Below are 23209 nucleotides of genomic sequence, written 5' to 3' on the forward strand. Positions count from 1 at the left end.
TATATATTAAATTTGGACATGATACGACCGACCTTGGATGTCCCGGATTACGATTCCGATGCCGATTCCGGCGGTACAATAGTATTTCTCATAATATTGATCAAGCGACAATGCAGTCAATCAATGAAACTGATCCCAAAAAATTGTAATATGCTTGAAATTTTATATAAAATCCATTCTAAAATGATAATTATACTTTGATGCAAATACTGAACCTGGTTTTTACGTAAAAATCATCCGGAACATCCGTAAAAGTGGCCAGTTATACGAATGTTCCAGATCTTCCAGAATCGTAATCCAAGACATCCAAGATCGGTCGTATCATGTCTAAATTTAATATATACTTTCTCATTTTGGTTTTGTTTGTGTTTATAATTAGTATTCCGTCAATAAACCTGTGATTTATGATGGTGGTTCTGCCTACATCTAAAGAAGGTTAAATTCGCGCCTATCCCATCCCACCAACCAACAGCCATCTCGTGAATTCATCGATGGACTGGACACATTAACTTATTCCCCGCAATTCTAAAGTACTAGCTTGCTTGAACTCTTGTACTTAATGAACGGGGCATAGATTAAGCAACCTCAAATATTATTTTGAATATAAAACCAACTAGTATCAAATGTATACAACATCGTGAACGCCTCAAAAATAAGAGTACCGATGCAAAAATGAATCGAACAAAAATATTTAAAAAACGTGTGTATACATTTGAATTAATATACGATAAACACTAGTGCCGCTAAACCAACTTATCCCAACTACCCAACCCGTCAAATCCATTTCGGAAATCCTGAATGGATTCAGTATGGAATCTTGCTTAAAGAAAACAACTGATTCCGACTTTATCGGTTCATGCATTTGAGCTGGAATTCATACTGGAAGTCCGAACCGGTTCCGGACTAGTTTGACTGGGTAGAGGTATAACCGCTGTCAATTCAGACGAACTCAGCCACAAAAAACATGACGACAGTAGCGCACCTGGTTTGGATATCCCAACTACCTTCGGAACCGTTAGAGATTTTTACACAAGTTGAATGCTGAAGATGGACGTCTGTTCTCTGTGCATTAATTCTCATCGTATAAAATACAAAATAAAATACACTCACCGTGGTGTTCGTCCAATCGCTCGCAGGTACAGATCGATCAGGAAAGCAGGCAACAGGTGATAGAGAAATTTGTAATACTCGAAGAGATACTTGTTTGTCGTCGTGTTGTGACACACCACCCAGAGCGAACGCTTTGGAGGGCAGTGCTTGCCGACCTGAATAGAGTAGTCGTAGATTTTCCCTGCAAAAACAAAAAAATAGTACAAGAAATAAGACAGTTCCTTTAGCTAGGCAGAGAAGCACATACTGTAGGTAATCGGATTCTCGTTTCCGGAGACGCAGTTGTATATCTTGGTGCGCGGTCGAACCATCCCCTTCATATCGGTGCTGGCACCCTTCGCCTCGATCAGTCGGTCGTGTTTCCTAAGATGGCGATAGATAAAACTTCATATTAACAGGGACCAAACATCTACCCTTGTGTTACTGTTTTTGCAAGGGGAAGGGATGCGTGCAGTTACCGTTCCACGTAGGTTAGCCAACCGGCGGCTAGTACCCCATTGACGACGACATCGGCCGGGATGATGTCGGCGTTGTTCTTATCGTCCAGATACATGACACGGATGATGCCCAGCGCGATACCGGCGATGACACCGTTCAGACCGTAGATGTTGTCGGTCCAGCCCTCGATTGGTTCCTCGCAGGTGGCAATGACTGTAAGAGACAAGTGCAAACAGTCAAAAAAAATTTCGCTTTGCATGATACAATATACAAAAATATAAATACTGAAATTTTTGTTTTCTTTTTGCATATACTTTGCAAAAACGTGTGGTAATTTGATCCCCCTGCCTACTATGGCTAAAGAAACAAAGCACACTATGACCTATAGACACGAAAGTTCAGCCAACCACCTATCCTGACAAATTAACCAATAAGACTACCTTTTTAGATGCACGACAAATTCTAACCACAGTAGAAAGTCAAGACAACTATTTGCGATAAATCAGTGCTGTTTAACTGGTTTTTCCAATATTCACTAACTTATAACATCATTTGTTCACGGAAAAAACATTTTAGCTCAATTAATAGTGCCCGGTACGTTATGAAAATGGTGTTTTCTATTTCTATATATTTCGAAAGTGTTTGAGAGAACTAATGATAGGGATCAAGAATACCCAGCACTACAGGGACCAAAGATGCCTGTTGTGTGAGGTGAACAAAATTATTATTTTTGCATGTGTTGTGAAACTTTTTATTCGAAAAACGTGTTTTTCTAGGCAAAAATCCTTAGAAAGAAATTGTACTTTAAAATATTCATCAATAATTAGTTCGACAATCTCATACAACCGTTCAAAAAATTTGTAAAAAAATGTTCGAGTTGGATTTTAACACATATTTCCTAAAATAATATACAACTTTTCCAAACCAAATGTAATACATCATATTTGTTTTTTATACATCATAAACGACCAAGCACTTCATTTTCTTTTTATATTGTGATAACTTTAAGCGTATAGATTAAGAGATATGACCAGGGAATCAAATATCCCCAAGGATCAAGTGTCCTCACTCTCCCCTATGTATAAGAATTCATAGCTAACTGTAAACAAACTACAATTTTCGGTACTCGCGGTAATTTTCAATCAATGCAAACGATATTTTACGGCTTGTGGAAAAACTAATTACCCTTAGATACCTAGCATATGAATACTACACGACGAAATAAAGCACTTCATGATCGAAGCACAATTTTCATTTGTATTGTTGTTGTTTCGATTGTCGAGGCAGCAAGACTGGTTGCACAAAAATAGCTTCACGGGGCTGCTCAAATTAAGGGGTCACACCACTGTAGAACATGGAAAAATAGGCATATTTCAAGAATTTTTCTAGCCGCAATAAAGAGGTGAATCGAGATCTTGTCTAATGTGATTCATAGTACTAGCTGTGAAGAATAAAATATATACTTTTTTTCAAGTAATTTTGTCACAAGATGGCGCCTGTGCAGCCTTTTCCCGTAGACGCCTCTTTGTGGAAATGGTGCACGGGCGGAAAGCTATCTCCCGTAATAAAACCTAGAGCTTAAAACTAAAGTTTTTTTCAACTTCTTATAACAATAGCAAGCGACGTACGTAGGATTTTTTCGATATTTGGATTTTAGTAAAAACAAACGCTGTAAGTAACATAAAAATTGACACAAAATTGTTTTAATCCACCTAGCGGTGCAATTGTGCCTTTCTAAATCATGAACACGAGAATGTTTGCGTTGTTTATATTCATTAAAAGTTTTCAAATGCATATTAGAGTGGGACATGGTTATATGAAAAAAATAAAATTTGGCTCCGAGTAACTTTTTGGGTCCCATTTAGCTCCCAGAACAACTCTGCAAATTTTTAGCTCGATCGGTGAAACTATATTTTTGCGCCCGCGGTTTAAAGTTTACATGGGATTTCGTATGGGAAAATTGTCTTTTGCAAATTAATTCTTCAAAAAGTCGCCCGTTATCTCCTAAAAATAAATGGATGTCTGATTTTTATAGGAAATTTGTCAAGGAAATAAAGACTAGAAGACTGCAAAACGATCTGATGCTTGTGGAAAAATTTATTAAGCAAAAACCGATTGATGCCCTGAAGATTGATGAAAATTTAACTTTTCATAGCATCACTGCTTCTGACGGTCTAATTATATACAACATTTTTAACTTTCTCTAATTATGTACAATAGAAGCCTCAATTTATCCCTCAAAACATTTCGAAGTGGCCAAATAGTATAGATAAACGATTTAGACACATTAAGAGAGGATTAAAACAAAATTGCGTATAATTGGACAACCAACAGCAGTGTTGCTAGAAAAAATGAATATTTTATCAATCGTCAGAGCATCAATCGGTTTCTGCTTAATAACTTTTTTCTCAAGCGTCAAATCGCTTCGTGGTTTTCGAGACTTTGTTTCCTTGTTAAATTTCCTATAAAAGCCACATAACGATTTATTTTTAGGAAGTAATGGGCGACTCCTGGAGGAATTATTTTGTAAAAGTTAATTTTCCCATGAAAAATCCCATGTAAACTTTAAACAGTGGGCGCAAAAATATAGTTTCACCGATCGAGCTAAGAATTTGCACAGTTGTTCTAGGACCCAAATGGTACATAAAAAGTTGCTCGGAGCAGGAATCTAATTTTTGTCCCACCCTAATGCATATATTACATTTTATTATTATACATGACATGACAACTATATACAAGAAAAGAAATCATTATTCGAGTTCTAAAATTTTGTAAAAGAAAAAACAGCCACGGTAATATTGAACTGAAAAAAGGTGCGAAATCGGCAAAGTCCCAAAAAGTCGATTCTTATAAAAAAAACTTTTTTCGAGATAACATAAAATCTCGACGTTTCATGCATTTTAAAGATGTTTGGCATCAAAAACACGAATTCGATTTCTGAAATTTCATGGGGTCTCTCCTTTGAAAAAAATTTTGAGTTCCGGCTTATATGGGAATTTCATATGTGACCGGACGGTTCAGTCTATATTTCCGGAACCATATAAGCAATCCGTGCGAAATTTTATAGACATCTATGGGGATAATATAGCTATCATTTGGGAGTAAGTTTGTGAAAATCAGCCCAACCATTTCTGGGAAACTGATGTGAGTTCGTCAATTTTGAAAGATGTCCGCTTTTCCCAGGCACTTCCGGAATCGTCTATGGTGGTCAATGTAGTCAACGAAAGTTTGGTTGACCGTCGGTGACCTAGAACAGCAAATTAAAGTTATTTGAGAGACATTTTAGCGATATTTTTTGCTTTCATCGGAGCATCGGTTTGAATCGCAATTTGCTATGTGATCGCACGCCACACCCCGTAACTCCAGAACAGGACGTCGGATCGGGATGAAATTTAATAGTTTTTTACGGGGGCGCAATACCTTTCATTTGAGACTAAGTTTGGTTGAATCGGTCTAGCCATCTCCGAGAAACCGATGTGACTGTTATTCTGAATTTGGATACTTCCGCCGGGGCTTCCGGAACCGATGATGGTGGCCAATTTGGCCAAAGAGACTTTGAATGGCTGTTAGTGACCTAATACCCCTAGTAACAATTGAGGTTATATGGTGGTTTTGTAGCCTCTCATAAAACTTAGATTGCACTTGTAGCGTGCTATAAAACTTCGATTGTTATTTGAGACTACAAATCGAAGCAGTTGTGGTCATATTTTGGAAAAATTTTCACCTTTATACATTCATTGCAGAATTTATTAAAATCGACATTTTCTGCGTGTTCGTACTCATCACCCTGTAATTCCGGAACCGGAGGTCGGATCCATTAGAAATTCAATAGCAGCCTATGGGAACGTTGCACCTTTCATTTGAGACTAAGTTTGTCAAAATCGGTTCAGCCATCTCTAAGAAAAATGAGTGACATTTTTGGTCACATACACACACAGACGCACATACACACACATACATACATACATACATACACACGAACAGACATTTGCCGAACTCGACGAACTGAATCAAATGGTATATGTATTTTCAGAGCAATTGCAATACGTTTCTATTGAGAAAGGCAAAAACGGAGGTGCCGAACCCCTTTGCCAGAGGTGGTTTGGCGAGGTCTCCCTCCAGTGGGAGGGGGGGGGGGGGTGTAGTGGAGCGACGGGGGCTGCATCCGACAGCACCAGTGACTCCACAGCGGTGGTAGGAAATAGCCCTACCAACACACTGGATGGGCCACTACCCGCGATGCATAAAGTTGTGGAGCAACTCGATGACATCATCGAGTTCTCAAATGCGAAACAAAACATCAGCAAGGATCTGAAGCAGAACCTGCTGGTGCTCCGCAATGCTGTTCGAGTCGCAAGACAAGAACAAGAAGCATAAGCAGAAAAAAGGTACCAGCAATCCGGCACAACCGGGACAGGGGACGAAAACCCCTGGAAGTTGGTCAGTAGAAGAAAGCCGACGCCGAACGCACCTCAACCCGCAAAGAAGGCCAAGGACAGAGGCGAGGCTGTGGGTAAAGACAGACGAGGACAAATTTGCTGGCGTCCTTAAGTCAATGCGGGCGGCCGAAAGCCTCTCGGCCCTCGGACAGGACGTGCGCAGCGTGAGACGCACCAAGACCGGCGAAATACACTTGGTACTGAAGCGAGACGCACAATCTAGTGCGGCTTACAAGTTATTGGCCCAAGAGGTCCTGGCTAAGATCATTAGGGGCGGAAGTGACTCTCCAGTGCAAGCAACTGGACGAGTTCACGACCGCAGACGATGTCGTCGCTGCCGTCACAGAACAATGTGGCACAGTAATCGAACGGGCCTCTGTGCGCTTGAGAGCGGGACTCTCTGGCCCGCAAGTAGCCTACCTCAGTCTACTGAATGCGGAGGCTAAAAAGGATACCGAGAAAGGAAAACTGAAGATCGGCTGGTCAGTATGTCCAGTTAGCATACCCCAGCCGCCTTCAGTGGATAGGTGCTATCGGTGCCTTGAGTCCGGCCACAAGTCGTACGAATGCAAGGGAATAGACAGGAGCAAATTGTGTCGTCGCTGCGGCGGGGAGGGTCATAAAGAGCGGAGCTGCACTAAGGCGCATAAATGCCTTATCTGCACCGCTAAGAAGCAAGCCCGTAACCATGCTATGGGTGGTCCTTCGTGTCCCTTCGGTGAGGCCAATAAGAGGAAGCCGTGACCGTCACACAGCTAAATCTTAACTATTGTGCAGCTGCCCAACAGTGGCAGTCGGTCTCGGAGTCGAGGGCAGATGTCACGCTCCTATCCGACCCGTACAACATCCCTGCCGACAACGGTAATTGGGTGTCGGACGGGTCTGGGATGGCGGCAATCTGTACAACGGGACGGTTCACGCTTCAAGAGGTAATACACTCCTCCAACGAGGATATTGCGATTGCCAAGATCAATGATGTGTTCTATTGTAGCTACTACACTCCACCAAGGTGGCCCATAGAACAGTTCAACCAGATGATCGACAGGCTCTCGTCCGACCTAGTGGGCCGGAAACCGGTAGTCATAGCGGGAGACTTGGGCAGTAGAATGGGGCAGCCGCTGTACAAATAGCAGGGACCAAGCGCTACTGGAGGCGCTTGCGAAACTCGACGCTGTTAGCTAATAATGGCTCCGCTAGCACATTCCATAGAAACGGGGTGCAGGCATGGATTGATGTAGCGTTTGCCAGCCCAAGTGTGGTTCCAGGCATGGAATGGAGGGTAGACGAGGGCTACACCCATAGCGATCACTTAGTAATTCGCTTTAAGATCAACTATGGTGTGCAGCATCCGAGGGCGGGTGATCCCTGTCAGGTACGCGGGTGGAAGTCCAATCACTTCGACATCGAAGCATTCACCGCGGCCCTGGGACTGGAGGCAAACAGAGAGTGTGTGAGGGTGCCAACGCGAATCCGTGGGGTGACGCCTACAGAATCGTGATGGCTAAGACCAAAGGGGACTCTCCACCCCCAGAACGGTATCCGGACCGGTTGGCGAGGATTATCGAAGTACTCTTCCCTTCTCGAGTCACAAGCCCCTGGCCACCTGCACCACAAGACAGTGGGCGCGGCCGAAATGGTGGCTCCGGTGACGAATGAAGAACTACTCGCAGTGGCTAATTCCCTAGCAATGAACAGAACCGGATGGAGTTCCAAACAGCGCTCTTAAGGCAGCGGTCATAGCGAACCCGAACATGTTCAGGCTAGCTATGCAGAGATGCCTTGACGAGTGCCGCTTTGTTTTCCCGATAGATGGAAAAGGCAGAAATTGGTGCTGTTGCCGAAGCCCGGGAAGCCGCCAGGCGACCCATCGGCGTACAGACCAATCTGTCTGATCGACACGTCTGGTAAATTGCTTGAGAGGATCATCATCAACAGGCTAACCCCGTACTCAGAAGGTACGGACGGCCTGTCAAGCAATCAGTTTGGTTTTCGCAAAGGTAAGTCCACAGTCGACGCTATCAACTCAGTGATAAAGACTACCGAGACAGCGATCCAACGGAAAAGGCGAGGCATTCGATACTGTGCGTGAGTGACACTTGACGTGAAGAACGCATTCAACAGCACAAGCTGGGATGCCATCGCGCTCTCGTTACACCGGCTTAGTCTACCGGTGGGTCTGTACCGGATCCTGCAAAGTTACTTCCAGAACCGCGTACTGCTATACGAGACCGATGCGGGTCAGAAAAGGGTTCCTACTACCGCCGGAGTCCCGCAGGGCTCGATCCTAGGCCCCGCATTATGGAACCTCATGTATGACGGGGTTTTGAGACTGAAGCTCCCTCCTGTGGTCAAATCGTAAGCTTTGCCGACGACGTAACCTTGGGGGTCTATGGGAAGTCAATCCCTGAGGTAGAACTAACCGCAGAACACGGTGGAGGAATGGATGAGCGTGAGAGGCCTGAAGCTTGCTCAGCATAAGACGGAGGTAGTTATCGTCAACAATCGCAAGTCGGCACAACATGCAGTTATCCATGTGGGAGAAGTCGTGATCACTTCACAGCGGAGTCTGAAGTCTCTCGGAGTCATCATAGACGACAAGCTGACCTTCGGCAGTCACGTCGACTATACGTGCAAGAGAGCTTCGACTGCTGTTGCGGCATTATCGAGGATGATGTCCAACAGCTCAAAGGTGTGCGCCAGTATACGTGGGCTACTGGCAGGCGTTGCCGTATCTATCCTCAGATACGGCAGCCTGTCATGGTCAACAGCACTGAGGGTAACCAGTTACTTGCAGAAACTGGAGAGCACCTACCGCTTGATGTACCTCAGAGTGATATCTGCTTACCGCACGGTATCACACGATGCATCCTGATAGCGAGCATGATGCCAGTGGGGTGGTCATCCGGGAAGATGAGGAGTGCTTTGAGCTATGAGGGCAATAGAGGAGTCTGCGAGCGCACCAGGGTGGCTTCGGTCGTCAGATGGCAGCGTGAGTGGGATAACTCCTCGAAAGGTAGGTGGACCCACTTGCCTGTACCTAACATATCGAGCTGGGTGGGTAGACCCATGGGGAAGTTCACTTCCATCTGACACAATTCCTGTCAGGCCATGTCTGCTTCCGACATTACCTCCACAGGTTCGGGCACGCGGAGGTCCCCGTCTGCCCTGACTGCCCAAGTGTCGACGAAACTGCAGAGCACATACTGTTCGTATGTCCTCGCTTCGACGTCGAAAGAAGAGCAATGCTTGACGTCTGTGGCTGGAACACAACCCCTGATACCCTTATTCAGCGGATGTGTCAATCGGTGGAGAAGTGGAACGCAGTCTCGACTGCAACCACCCAGATTGTCTGCAGGCTACAGGGATTCTGGCGCACCGAGCAACAGACGACGGGCACGACTAACTAGTGATTGGTTAGTTGGAGCGGAAAGGGCCGAGCGCAAAAAAAAGTGAGTGAATTGTCTGTTCATGCTGAGGCAGGTTTGGCTCAGCGACTGGCAACCTCGTAAGGGGTAAACCCAGCACCCCCCCCCCCCCCCGACCCCCCCGCAGCAAGGCAGAAGAGCGAGTGTATAGGCGTATACGTGGACTGCTTCATGCCAAGATGGGAGGGTCGTAGCGTAGTATATTGGGACTTCGCTTCGTGGCGTGGCCGAGGAATAAAGGGTGAGCATCCAAGTCAGCCTCACACGGTATGTCAGAAGTGGGGCGTAAGAAAAATGTCCCACATGGGATGCCAGGGGTTGCGATAGGGGTGTAATAGAGTGGTATGATCGAGAGTGAATCAGGTGATAGGGTGAGCATTCAAGTCAGCCTCATACAGGATGTATGAACGAGTGAGTGAGTACATCAAGTACAGCCATCCCCTCCAGAAGTAATACCGAGAGGTTCCCTGGGGGGAACAATGGCGGTGACCAAGGGAGTTTAGTCGGTATTACCTAGTCATAATGTCCACCATGAGAGCCCGACACTCCAGTGTACCCCGTGTGGTAGCTTGGCATCTACTAATGCACGTGTACTGGGTTAGTGCGTAAATGGCATTCTCCATTGTAAAAAAATACATGCATACACACACGCACACACGCATACGCACACACGCATACGCACACACAGACATATGCCGAATACGACGAACTGAGTTGAATGGTATATGACACTGGGGCCTCCGGGCCGGGGTTAGGTTATCGTTATTCAGAGTGATTGCATAATCTTTTTATGAGAATGACAAAAATATGGAGATGAAAAAAAATAAAGAGGATATAGATCTTTCCACTATGAGGTGTCAGTTTTACCCGCAGCACCGGGAAGAAGCCCTTATTTTCCTAGTTTTAGCAACCAATAATTTTTAATCAAAATAACATTGGGGCTTTTCCAATAATAGAAATTGTTAATATAATTTTTTGGCATGGCGAATGACCCACAGAGGTTAAAGCCACAAATAAACAACAATAACAACAACATTTTTTGGTTTTGTGGAACCCAGAAAAGTTAAGCGATGGTGCTTTTAACCATAATTTTCCTATACCCCTTAACTGTTTATTACTGTGGTTCAGTTGGTTGAGAGGCGTAGCCAGTAAATAAACGATTGCAAATTCAAGTTCAAGTATTTCCGGTTGCCTTTTTTCGTTTAACGCCAAGGTCATTGTAATGGATGTTATGGTGAACTTTAAATTATTGCCAAAGGAGTGAAAAGAAAAGTGGACGACCAGAATCAGTTAGGGTAATTTCAATTGCCTACGTCGACCTGGTACTAAAAACAAGGCCCACATTATGCAACAATGTCGATACGACTTTTTCATACACATTTGTACACAGCAAATTGTTCGTTTCAAGACGCACAAATTTGGCAGACATGATTGTTATTTCAATTCCTACAGAAAACATCGGTTTTATCAAGTGGGTACTTCTCCCAATGAGAGAAAAAGATTCGCGTTGCAAAATATACTCACTGATGGATGGCCGCACGACGGCGATGGGCAGGAGTTCACCAAACTGTCGTACAATGTCCTCCGTCAATGCCTTGGTATACACGTAGGTATTGGGCCAGGGTTGGATGAATTCGTTCACTGTCCGGTTCATGTGCTCCTCAAAATGCTCATCCATTGCTTCCACCAGTTGTATCATTCGCTCCGGATCGGTCGGTGGGGGATAGAACTCTTCCTTGATATTCTCATTCGGGCAGTTGGAGTACGCAGTGGAGATGTATATGAAAAGCTATCGGAATACGGAATTAGCACTAACATTTACACAGTCTCACAAAGTATCAAACTTCTCACCTCCAAATTGATTATTTTTTCGCAGATCCTCAGCAGATCCCGGGTGCCTCGAACGTTGACTTCGATAGCCTTCTTCAGTGCCTGATCGAACCGGACGTCCGATGCTGCGTGAAATACGATCTGTGTGTTTTTGATGATATAATCGATTGATTCCTCGGACAACCCAACAACAGGATTCTGCAAATCGGCATCCAAGATTTTGACCCGATCCATAAATGCGGGATAGTCTTTCTTCAGGTTCATGAACACTACGCTGCCGAACAGTTCGTCGCATCGCTGTTGAACAGTTTTACCCTTCTTTGGCCTCGAAAGCAGGATGATTTGTCTGACATTGATTCTGGAAGCAATAGTGGAAACATACAATATACAATTAATCCATTGGACAAATTTCCGTCAAGCACAAGATAAATAAACGACGACAGACAGCGTATCAATCAGCGAAGAGAAGCAAACGGTTTATGGGAATATTTATTTGTTTTCACTGGAACCCGATCATGACTAGTGCATTGTTTGTCGTTTGCACCATGTGTCATGTCATGCTAATTTATTGGAAATTCAAATTAGAACCACCATCGATAGAAGTAACGCTTCAACAGAACATACCCGGTATATGGGTGCCTACCGGGAGTCTAGGCGAACGCAATAAAAAATTGTTCACCTTTTTGACGTAAGTGCTGAAGTAGAAGTACGATGAAGACGGTCGATCGGTACAAATAAATAATTAGACTGAGGTTTGACAAAAACACGTAGCTTATTTAGTAGCAGCTCGTGGACACGATTGAATGAATATGGTAATGGTCCGGTACAGGTTATACCGGTTTCCGAGAGTGTGTGATAGTTCTATTGAGTAGATACAATGCGAATGCGATCGAATACAAAAAAGGCTCCGTGCAGTTTTGTGATAGTTTAATAAATTCTAACACCGCTATGTTTCGGAAGTTTAGGTCAATTAAGGTCGGACAGAATGGCACAAAATGTCAATGACTTGTGGAGTTTATATAACAAAAATGACATTGCTAAGCAGTTAGAGACGGTAGAATGCGTCGTCATGTATAGGGGAATTTTCGTGTAATCTCATTTGAACACCAGCTCAGCTGTTTTAGAAGGAACGAAAAGAAATTCTGCAAGAAACAATCAAATTATCCATAATCAAATATAGTCATGGACCAGAGTGATGAATGTGATATGGCAAATATAATTTTGTTTGACATACAATCGAAAAAGTGTACATCACTTGTTTGAGTTAAGTTTGTTTTGAAGGACAACACATGTGGGTAGCTCAAAATTTGACACTGGTTATGAGGAACGTCGAGATCATTCGATCAACAGTATGGCTGTCAGGTGCAAGGTACAACTTTAAAGAAACGCGAATAGTGAGAACAATCGAAGAGTGCGTATTGAGGATGATGGAGAAGCTGTGGATCTTGCCACGCTGCACATGAACATTTAGTGGGTTAAATCGGGAAAGTTGCTGGGAAGGAAGGAGCATTGACCGAACTGCTGAAAGTCAAAAGAGTATTCAACAGTACGAAGATATAAGCATCACGTGATCGGGATGATCTGGCTAGATTAGATAAACTCGAGAGATTTAACCCTCACTCTCTATTGTATACTCTGTCGAATCAATTGCACCTATATTGTATTTATGTGATTAAATCTTCGGTAGACACCATACAAATTATATAAAGTGAATAGAACTTGCTATCTAAATTGTAGTTATCCATAAATTAATGAATTATTACTAAATTCGATTTAATTTTATATAATACAAGTACGGTAGGAATATTTCTTTCAATTTTGTTTTAGGACTTCAGGCTTAAAAATTGAATGCTTAAAGGAATTAATCATAATTACTCGAGATAGTAATTTAAAACTGAACGGATGTTAAATAATTCAAAAGCCAACCGATCATAACAATTCCTGATATCGCTGGAAAATGCAAGTTATTGACATGGTGTAGAAAACATCAAATAAGTAGAAAAGTGACATAACGAAAATCTGTCTCAGAAAACAAAATTTGCCCAGAAATTGATTGATTTTTGTTCCTCTTATTACAAGTTCAATAATTGAAGCGTATTGTTGCCTTGAAATGCCATAGAGGAATTTAAAGACGTGTGTGTTGGCTGTTACATACTAACTTAAACATGCAACCAGTCCCAACATTTTAATCGCTTTCCGGAATCGATTATTGATATCGTCTCCCTGTTGTTTTATCGTGTCGTGTGTGCACTTTCATAGACCTCAATTGGTAATAAATGGGAGAGTGGCGAACATGATGTTGATAGATAAAAAATTATGTTCCGGTGTGTACATAATCTAAGCACAAAAATTGAAAGACACTTCAGTGATTGATTAACAATAAGCTGTTTAGCAGCTATCGGCATCCGATTGAAAGAAACGACCAAATCACGACAGTTTTGTCTATTGCCAATAATGTGTACGCGACTACGCTACTTTCTAGTAATACATAAGTGGTGAATGCGGTGCGGTGTGGTTACATGAACCCGCATCTCAGTAATCCCGGTTTTTGTCCGTGTTTGATCTATGACAATCACAAGCGTGACCAAAAGTGATGATGATGTTCCGATTTTTGGATTCTGCTTAATAGCACAAAAATAAACCACAGGTAAGCCTAAAGCTCTTTGCCACATTGGATAAGAAACTTTAGTATGTCTCTGAGTTTCAGTCGTCCAAACATGGTTTCGTCTATATAAGGACGGTCGAAAACTCGATATCGCAATCGCGCTACTGCTGTACAGTTGCATATCAGATGATAAGAGGTTGTGTAGTTGGATTCACAAAGATCACATGAAAAAGACTCAGCGCGCTGAATAGTTGCCATGTAATAATTGACTTTGCAGTGGCCGATTAAAGCCCTGGTCAACATGGTCAGCATGCCGCAGTGAAGCTTCGAAAAAGGTAGGAGCTTTTTCGAAATCACGGTTGTTCTAGAAATGCCTTTGTTTGGCGACACGTTTGTAAATTTCTCCAATAATTGCAGTGCTTGGACGAAGCCCAGGACCAGCAAAGTCAATCGCTAAACCAGCCCTGGCCAATTCGTCAGCCCATTCATTTCCAGTAATACCGGAATGTCCGGGTACCCAGACAAGGTAGATAATGTTGACAATGCGTAGTTCTTCGATTTGGGTTCGGCACACGATCACTAGCTTGGACCGTGATTTGTCTGAGCTAAGGGCCTTGATTGCAGCCTGACTATCGGAGCAGAAGTTTATAGCTCAGCCGGACAAACTCAGTTGAAGGGCCGATTATACCCCGCACATAATCGCAAAGATTTCTGCTTGGAATACAGTACAGTATCAACCTAGTGAGTGAGATTGTTCCAATCTCATTTAACGACAGTAGACACCAGCACGTCCCTCCATCAGAGAACCGTCAGAGTAACAGACCACTTGCGTTTGTTGTTGTCTTTCCATATAGCCAGACAACCACTCCTTTTGAGAGGGAAACTTCACATGGAATGTCCTGTAAGGAAAACTACATGTGAGTGTAATATCGCTGGGAGCAAAAATATCTTCACCCCATGTAACCATTTGTGACCACAATCGTGCAAGATCAACATGGTGACTGTTCCAAAGCCCAGTAACCTGTAGTTTGTATGCACATGATAGTGCTTCTTGTTTGAGGTGTATGTGTAATGGTTTGATCTTTAGAAGTGCCTCAAGAGTAGCAGTCGGAGTTGTGGTGAAAGCACCAGTCAACACCATGAGCGCCATTCTTTGCAGATGGTTTAGCTTTGACTGGACTGTCATCACCTCTCCCCTCTGCAACCACACAAGGAATCCGTATGACAGCATAGGACGTACAATTGTCATGTAAACCACTCACAGTTCTCAATGCCTGTTGCATTAAGTCAAAGATTGTTCCTATGCAAAATCCTGTAATTAGTATTTGGTAATCGTCAGCAAACCCGTAGGTTGGAAATCCAAGCTCATTGAGTTTCTTCAACAAACCGTCGGCTACCAAGTTCCATAACAAAGGTGATAGAACGCCGTCCTGAAGACAACCGCAAATACTCAACTTCCGTATTTCAGCCTGTCGCAGTGACGAACAAAGTATGCGGTTACTAAGCATTGCGTTTATCCAACCTGAAATACATGCAGGTATCCCATGACTGCGCGTCGCTTGCAGAATATTGTCAAACATTGTCAAAAGCAACCTCAAAATCGAGGAATACACCCAAGCTAGATTGCTTGAGCAAGAAGGCTTTCTCAATGTTGTGAACAACATCGTGAAGCAGAGTGATCGTAGATTTCCCACACTGATATGCATGTTGCATTTTGTGCAGTGGATATTCAACTAAACTAACGTTCCTGATGTGATGATCGATTATTCGCTCCAAAGCTTTCAGAAGAAAAAAACTTAAGCTGATAGGCCTAAAACTCTTGGCTTCTTCATAGCTTGAGCGCCCCCCTTTGGGTATAAATCTAACAGTTATTCATAATTTCCTAACGCAAAAATTACCCGAAATTGACTCCCCCTCTCCACATGTCACAAATTGTCACAAATTACCCCACTTTCCCTTGGTAAGTAACACAGTAGTTTTTTTTAAATTTCAGTAAAACAAGTAACGTTACGTTCTAAGTTGAAAGCACCATCCTTAATATATCAACAAAGATTAGCATAATCAGCCGAACACGCCGAATACGATTAAGTAATATATGAATGGTGGATAAAGCCTGCTTGATTTTCCCCTACTAATTCCCTTGCCAACGGTGACACTATTACAAAGAATTTGGGAAAGCACATTATAGGCGACTTTCAGCATTCTGATTGCTCGGTTGTCACCGGCCCTCCGCAGGCAGATCTAACTCTTAAGAAGCATTGGGGGTAGATGTGTCCATTGGTAGAGTGCTCATCGGATGTGACGGTGATCACGATACTGTTCAGGAATCTTCGATGGCGGAGTGGTTAAAGTACCCAACTAGAGACTGGGAGATCGTAGGTTCGATTCCTGCTTGGGGACATATCTTTTCTCATTATTCTTAGCCAACTGTTACTAATAAAAATTGGGTATTTTCGAAATGGGCTTGAAGAATGCATGACGAAAAAGGATGTCTTGAGCCATTTTGAAATCCAGGATGCCGACTTCCGTTTTAGATACATTCTCTAAAAACCTGAACAATATGGGAATTTTCGGGATGGGATAATTATAGAATAGAAAATTTTGCAGAACCAGATGCTGATTTCGGCCTTTAAAATGACGTCACTAGTCGATTTCCGTCATTTACTTGTCAAGCCAGTTCCAAAAATAATTGCACTCAGTTGCAACAATGGATCGGTAGCAGTTCGGAATCGCACATTGTACCGTATCCCACGTGAACAACACGTTTAAAGAGCATTAGACAACCAAGCGGAGTATTGGTAGCGGCAGGAAACGAGGCATTGGATGCCAAGAATGGTATTGAACCAGGCATTGTTATTCTCACTCACTCACACGAGAAGCAGCTTATCCGATGTCCAACTTTTCCATTTTTTAGTTTCACGTAAAGTAGCCAAATAGTCAAAATATACGCTCCATTTTAAGGAAAACCGACAACGATAAACTTGTTTCGTCATGCTTTTAAGTGAGAGCCAGCAAGGCAGTAAGCACAAAATGGATACGTTGCTAATTTTTCGGCTCATTCTCTGGGGTATTTATTTATCCGGAGAAATAGTGCGTTTTATTTATCCGGAGAAATTGTGTGAGTGCTGCTAACATTTCATGTGAAAATGTGAGCTTTTATTGTCCAAGGGGTTAATTAGGGTTACCAAATGGACTGAGAGCAAATTAAGGACATCCCTGTCAAATCTATCCGGAATTGGTGCCTGAATCAGTTGTCACTTGAGCCAGAATTCTGAAAAAGTCTGGATTCTGGCTTATTTTCCAGCAGTTGAACTGGGACGTTGAATCTTGATCGAGACAAAATTGAATGGTGTAGTGCCAATATTGAACAAAGTAAACCACTTTGGCCAAATCTCATATTGAGCTATCCAACAAATTTTGGTTACTTCTGAGTAAAAGAAAACTTTTGGTTGGAATGAGTCGCAAAGAGTATGCATTAACAAAAACAATCGCTGAAAGTATTTGAAATTGACAATTGAAATTGATTCTCTTGGAATAAAGTTGATCTGAATAATTTAATACAGGGTGATTCATCATGACGTTTTTTTGATCTTGCAAAAATTTGAAAATGAATGAAATCGCGAAATGTTTATTTGTCAATCGAAAGAACATTTTTTTCCATTTTTTGTATGAAAACAATTTTTTAAATATTGACCATGTCCATTTGACTGGTCCAATTTTTGATGACGGATTCGAGTATTTCATGTGGTATCTGGCTAATTAGTCGAGTAATGTTGGTTTCCAATGCTTGGGAATGTCTTCACCGCTATGTTTTCTTCAATGCGTGCTGGATGTGGTCGATTTGTTCGCTAATCATCCAATAACGAGAACTGCAACTTTTATTCTTTGACTGTATGGCGAATAGTGGAGACAGTTGGCCGATTATGTCGACCATATTATGGTCGGAGTGCACGAAACACATTTCTCACAGATCGCTGATTTTCGGATAATAGTACTATGCTATATTTCACCCTAAGGAGAAAAATTTGGTAAAAACCAAAATTTCTCGCTAGGGTGAAAATTTGTTGGTAAAAACCAGTCTTTGTACAGGAGGGCACAAATCCTTATTTCATACTGTGTTGCGATTCGGCTTCGCCTCATCAGAAACCAACACTAACTTATTGTCGGAATAGATAATAGACCTGCTAAGCCAAGACAAGTTTCGGTTTCACTGTGTCTCATCGGCATAAACAGAACTTCTGCTCGAACGGGACATCACGTTTGATCAGTCGTTCGATTGAAACACAAAGTGTGTTTTAGTTTTAAGGGATTTGCGTCAAGCCGGCGCTAATCTATTCCGACAATAAGTTAGTGTTGGTTTCTGATGAGGCGAAGCCGAAACGCAACACAGTATGAAATATAGTGGCAAACAATACTAAACTACAATAACATGACATGCCCTGTTAAAAAACATCATGTTGAACCACCCATATGCCACGGTTTGAGACTAAAAATAAGGACATTTGAAGTAAAATAAGGACGCTTTCCAAAAACCTCGAAAATAAGGACATGTCCTTTAAAATAAGGACGGTTGGTAACCCTAGGTTAATTATTCGGACTCATTTACTCACATGAGTGATAAATACAACACCTGTTTTGAACCAATTCGAACGTCACTCAAACGTTTCCATTTAAGTTTCAATTCATTTTGAGCAAAAAAACAAAGAAAAGGTTTGTACAACATCTACATAAAGTTCAAAAAGTACCGAAAACGAGCGGCAACCAGAGCACAGTGTTAGAACTGACACAAGGAAGTTGTAGCTGGATATGCGAAAATTTGATGCAAAATTCTTATTTTGCAAGCGATCGGCAGATGTGGCAAATATTCTGTTGTTCATCACAGGGACCGTCAACGGAAAAATCTATAATGTTATTTTTGTAAAATCCCAAAAAAAATGTGACTAAAGATGTCTGCACAAATCGAATCTATACTTTTACTTTAAATCTGATTAAAGGAATCAAAGGAAATGTGTGTGCCTTTAAGGATATTTGTAGACCCTCGGTCATTTGGTGGGATATGTTGTGTATATTTTTTTGTTTTGATTTGTTTCGATTTTTTTGCTACGAAATTTTTCGAAGAACATTCTTATATTGTGAGCTGTCCCCAATCAAAGTATGTTTAATCAGGGAGTGGAGGATGCCTAGGCTCTAGCCTGAACGGTGTGTGTGTGTGGAGGATCTTTAGATACTTCTTCGAAGAAGTCTAATCGCGAAAATCAATGGCACACCAGTTCTTCAATTTTTTTGTGAAATTGTCATTAATTCGTTAAGAGCAACAGTATAGTTAGCTCATTGACTGTTTACTGAATAATTTGACTTACGATTAAAACAAGGTCAAAACATGCACTCAAGAAACAGAATTAAGCACCTTAATATGTAAAGGTTTGGATAATATTGGAATTAATTATCATGTTACGCTTCGCTGATTCCAACGACGACAAAACCTGCACCTAAGTTTTCTTGACTGTCTGTTCATATGATCCCTGTTGTTGTCAAATGAAAAAAAACTATTTGCAATAAAGTTATTGCCAAGGTTAAGCTAAATTATTGTGTTAACCCGGCAACTATCGCTGCCTGATAAAAACAATTATATTGAGCAAACCTTTACGATCATGTAATAGTAGTTAATCCAACTGTTGTAGAGATAAAAGTGCACCTTGTCTATCACGTAATAATCCAGCGTTTTAACGAGTTACTGCTCTAAAAGGAAAAGTAAATTAACAATACCCGCGTATGTGTGCACAAATCCAAGAAATCAACTAGGATGGCTAGGCTCCTGCTGGAAAAACATTTCACGAGCCTCATTCAACGACTATCCAGGATCAGAGAAGGTGGGTGGGTTGTTGTCTAAAAAAGTTGTGAACACAACTTGCTAACACAATTTCAGCCAGTTTCGTCATCGTATCACTTATTGATTTAGCCGTCCAAGTGGTGTTCTTGATTACCCTAATTGGTAGGACAACATCGAACAAGTATCTGAAGTTTCCTTGCTGAACTTAATTTTTGTACCCAAAGTGTATAACGATTACCCGATTATGAGTATACCCGCCATTGGCATTCTGCGTTATCTAAACGAAGACGATTGTAACGACTCTTTTCTTTGAGTATAATTTATAACAAAACTACTCTTTAACCATATTGTTATGTCTGACCGGAAAACCCAAAAAATGTGTTGTTATAAGAGCAATAAAGTGAACCAATCGATGTTTCTTTTATTTGATTCGGTTGGGAACTTGTTCGGGAGCTAGGGAATGGATCGAGGTGATGTAGTTCTCTGCATTCACATTAAAGTTCTACGTTCTACCATATGAGCATTAGTATGCTTCAGTGAGCTAATTTATTTTACTGCGTGTCAAGCACGGTGGCGGTAAAAGTGAAGAATATATGTGCATTTATTGCCTCTTGTAGTTTACAGTAGGGGAATCAACAAACAAGGGATATGATAGAACTTATATCAGGGGATTTTTTCTTACTAACTGCCGTGACTTACAGACACCTTCTATTTAACGCTTATCACGCAACGCTGATCTGCGCGGATTATGATGCACAAGTGATGAGCTTGTTTCACAACTTAATCGCTGAGTGATCGATACATTACGCCCATCTCTTTACAGCGATCCTTTCCCTAGCTCCTGCTTTCAATATTGACGCGATGATATCAGATTCGTTCGCTAATATTCTACTTAGCCAAAACTGAACTTCACTTTCGCAAATAAGCTAATTGAAAATCCACTCGATTGCGTGTGCAGATTAAAAGTGGATGATGATGGAGTAAATATGGATAATTATAGTGACGCGGGAGTTTCAAGAGTATTTAAGGGGACATGTTGATGTAAGCCAAAAAAAAATCTCGGAAAGAACCAGTTCGTTCGATCAGTTGACTCGGTGTTGGTGTTTATATGCGCAGAATGGCTTCACAGCACAACAACAATTACTTTAATGGGTTGGAAAGTTTATGGGGGATTTCCAGAATGTGAAGTAGAATAAAATATTTAATACTTTGGAAGAAAATATTGTTTACATGATGCCTCTAGTGAAGGTAATTCGATCGAGTCATGAATTATAAAATGGAGTGCTTCATGCAGGCCATACAAATATGGTTATCATTGGCAACGTAATTTCAAACATGATGAGATAGAACGTAATTCACGAATAAAGAACATTTACATCATAAGATTATCAGGGGAGACTGAGGAGACTTGATCCCCTTTTTTATTTTTCAATCCAACTCCTTGAGATGATAAAAAAATTAAGTATTTTTTGTCGTTTTGTATAGTTTCTAGGGATGACTGCTAATTATAAAAAAATTGCATGGAAATATTACACTGGATATGAGATATGAGCGTTTCGGGAAAACAGCAAAAAAATGGAAAATTCTTATATTAGTGGAGACTCGATCCCTGATTTGGGGACACTTGATTCCTCTTTGAAAGCGTGTTTAAAAGAGCATGTAGGGTAATATGCCAATTTTTGCCATGTTTCTATCATCACCCTAACCATCTGAAGCCTTTGGTTAGAGCAGCGTCTGCCATAATTGCTCAATTCATATAGTTTGCTGTGTTTTCGACTGTTTGTTTTATTTCTTTAGGTTGGGAATCGGCGTTTCAGTCTGTTGTTTAATAAAGAATTCCTGTATGTTCTCTTCTTCCAACGTTTCGGTCCTTATTGGACTTTTCTCAAGGAATCTGTGAATTTTATTGTGTCCATTAAGCTATTCTGAATGACAATTAAAAAAAAAAAACTTTTACCGAAATTTTGGTGTTCTCTTGTTGGTTAGTTTTTGCTAAACGCATAGCTGTTAGGTTCTGCCTAACTGTAGAGTGAATCGGTACATTATCATAAAGTTGGCTAGTCTTACGATCCTAATTTTATCGTGCACTTACGTTTCTGGTTTCGGCTCATGAAACCGCTCGTCGCGCGAAAACTGTTTATATCAACGATTTAATTTTGAACCACGATTGGCGTCACTGCACAACTTTATCAAGATGTCCGTTTACTCAGATTGTGTGTATGTTATGTCGTGTTGTTATTCGGTGTAGTTAGTGTGTGTGTGATCTCGCTCATCAGCTTGCTAGTTTTTCTCTCCCTATTTGTTTTGATTCTCTCTTCTCAACGAATTTAACATATACAGCATGCAAGTTGTCCGTGTCTGTCCGTTTGTTTACTGTATGTTGTGTGTTGTTGATGTGGCAGCTTTCCAGTATGGGTAGGCAACACGATTGATGTGTTTTATCTATTATTTTTGCTCTGTACAACTGGAAGTTGTGATTGAAAGCGGCAGCGTGATCGACTAGTGCTGTCTTCTCTCGTATGCTCATGATGGCATCAATCGTCTTGCCTACCCATACTGGAAATCTGCCACATCAACAAATTCAAAATTAAATCGTAGATATAAACAGTTTTCGCGCGACGAGGGGTTTCATGAGCCGAAACCAGAAACGTAAGTGCGCGATTATATTAGGATCGTAAGACTAGCCAACTTTATGATAATGTACCGATTCACTCTACAGTTAGGCAGAACCTGAGAGCTATGCGTTTAGTAAGAACTAACCGACAAGAGAACACCAATATTTCGGTAACAAGTTTTTTTTTTGAATTGTCATTTAGAATAGCTTAATGAACACAATAAAATTCGCAAATTCCTTCAGAAAAGTCCAATAAGGACCGAAACGTCGGAAAAAGAGAACATACAGGAATTCTTTATTAAACAACGCCGATTCCTAACCTAAAGAAACATATTTGCTCAAAGCATTGGCTAAAATGGTATTGTAATAGTTGAGGTACTCGATTAGAGTTTTTGCTGTGCTTAAATAGAAGAATGTCACCATTCTCAAGACATTTTTGTTATTATATTGGCTCTTAATAACAAAGCAAAAAAGCTGAAATAATAAAATTAATAAATATTGAAATAATGCGGCACCCTCCCTAATGAAGTAAAAATAGATACCTTACCCTACTCAATGTTATAAATGGATTGCGGTATTGATTAGATTGTTGTGATTAGATATGTTATTTTTGTTACTATATATTACGCATCTCTTACCTGATTTTTTTACGAATTCCCCAAATCAATTATTTGAAAGCAGGCTGTTGTTATGGTTGCTCAAATGTGGGATGCATGGTTGCTACGTATACTGTAGTAAACAATTACAGTTAAGTTTCTGTATGATGAAGCGTTCATTTTAAACATATTAGTTTTGTTATTGTCTGGCAACAATGACTTCAATTCTTCTGGTGTGAATTTGGTTATGTTCTGTGGTGTGTATGAACCATGGCGAAGGGGATCAAATCTCCACGAATTTGAAGGGATCAAGTGAACCCAT

At 41.4% G+C, this 23209-nt stretch overlaps 1 protein-coding gene across 1 annotated transcript in view; it reads right to left on the reverse strand.

Moving 5' to 3' along the window:
• The window catches only part of LOC131691621 (fatty acyl-CoA reductase wat-like), a 56414-nt gene that overhangs the window by 8510 nt on the left and 24695 nt on the right, over positions 1 to 23209 (reverse strand). Inside the window, exons 3-7 of the mRNA XM_058978155.1 lie at positions 11264 to 11600; positions 10937 to 11201; positions 1569 to 1761; positions 1358 to 1473; positions 1111 to 1291 (exon numbers count right to left, since the gene is read on the reverse strand). Coding sequence (XP_058834138.1) covers positions 1111 to 1291; positions 1358 to 1473; positions 1569 to 1761; positions 10937 to 11201; positions 11264 to 11600 — 1092 coding nt within the window. The remainder of the gene's footprint in view (positions 1 to 1110; positions 1292 to 1357; positions 1474 to 1568; positions 1762 to 10936; positions 11202 to 11263; positions 11601 to 23209) is intronic.

The sequence above is a fragment of the Topomyia yanbarensis genome, chromosome 3 (assembly GCF_030247195.1).
Source record: "Topomyia yanbarensis strain Yona2022 chromosome 3, ASM3024719v1, whole genome shotgun sequence".
NCBI classification, from domain to species: domain Eukaryota; kingdom Metazoa; phylum Arthropoda; class Insecta; order Diptera; family Culicidae; genus Topomyia; species Topomyia yanbarensis.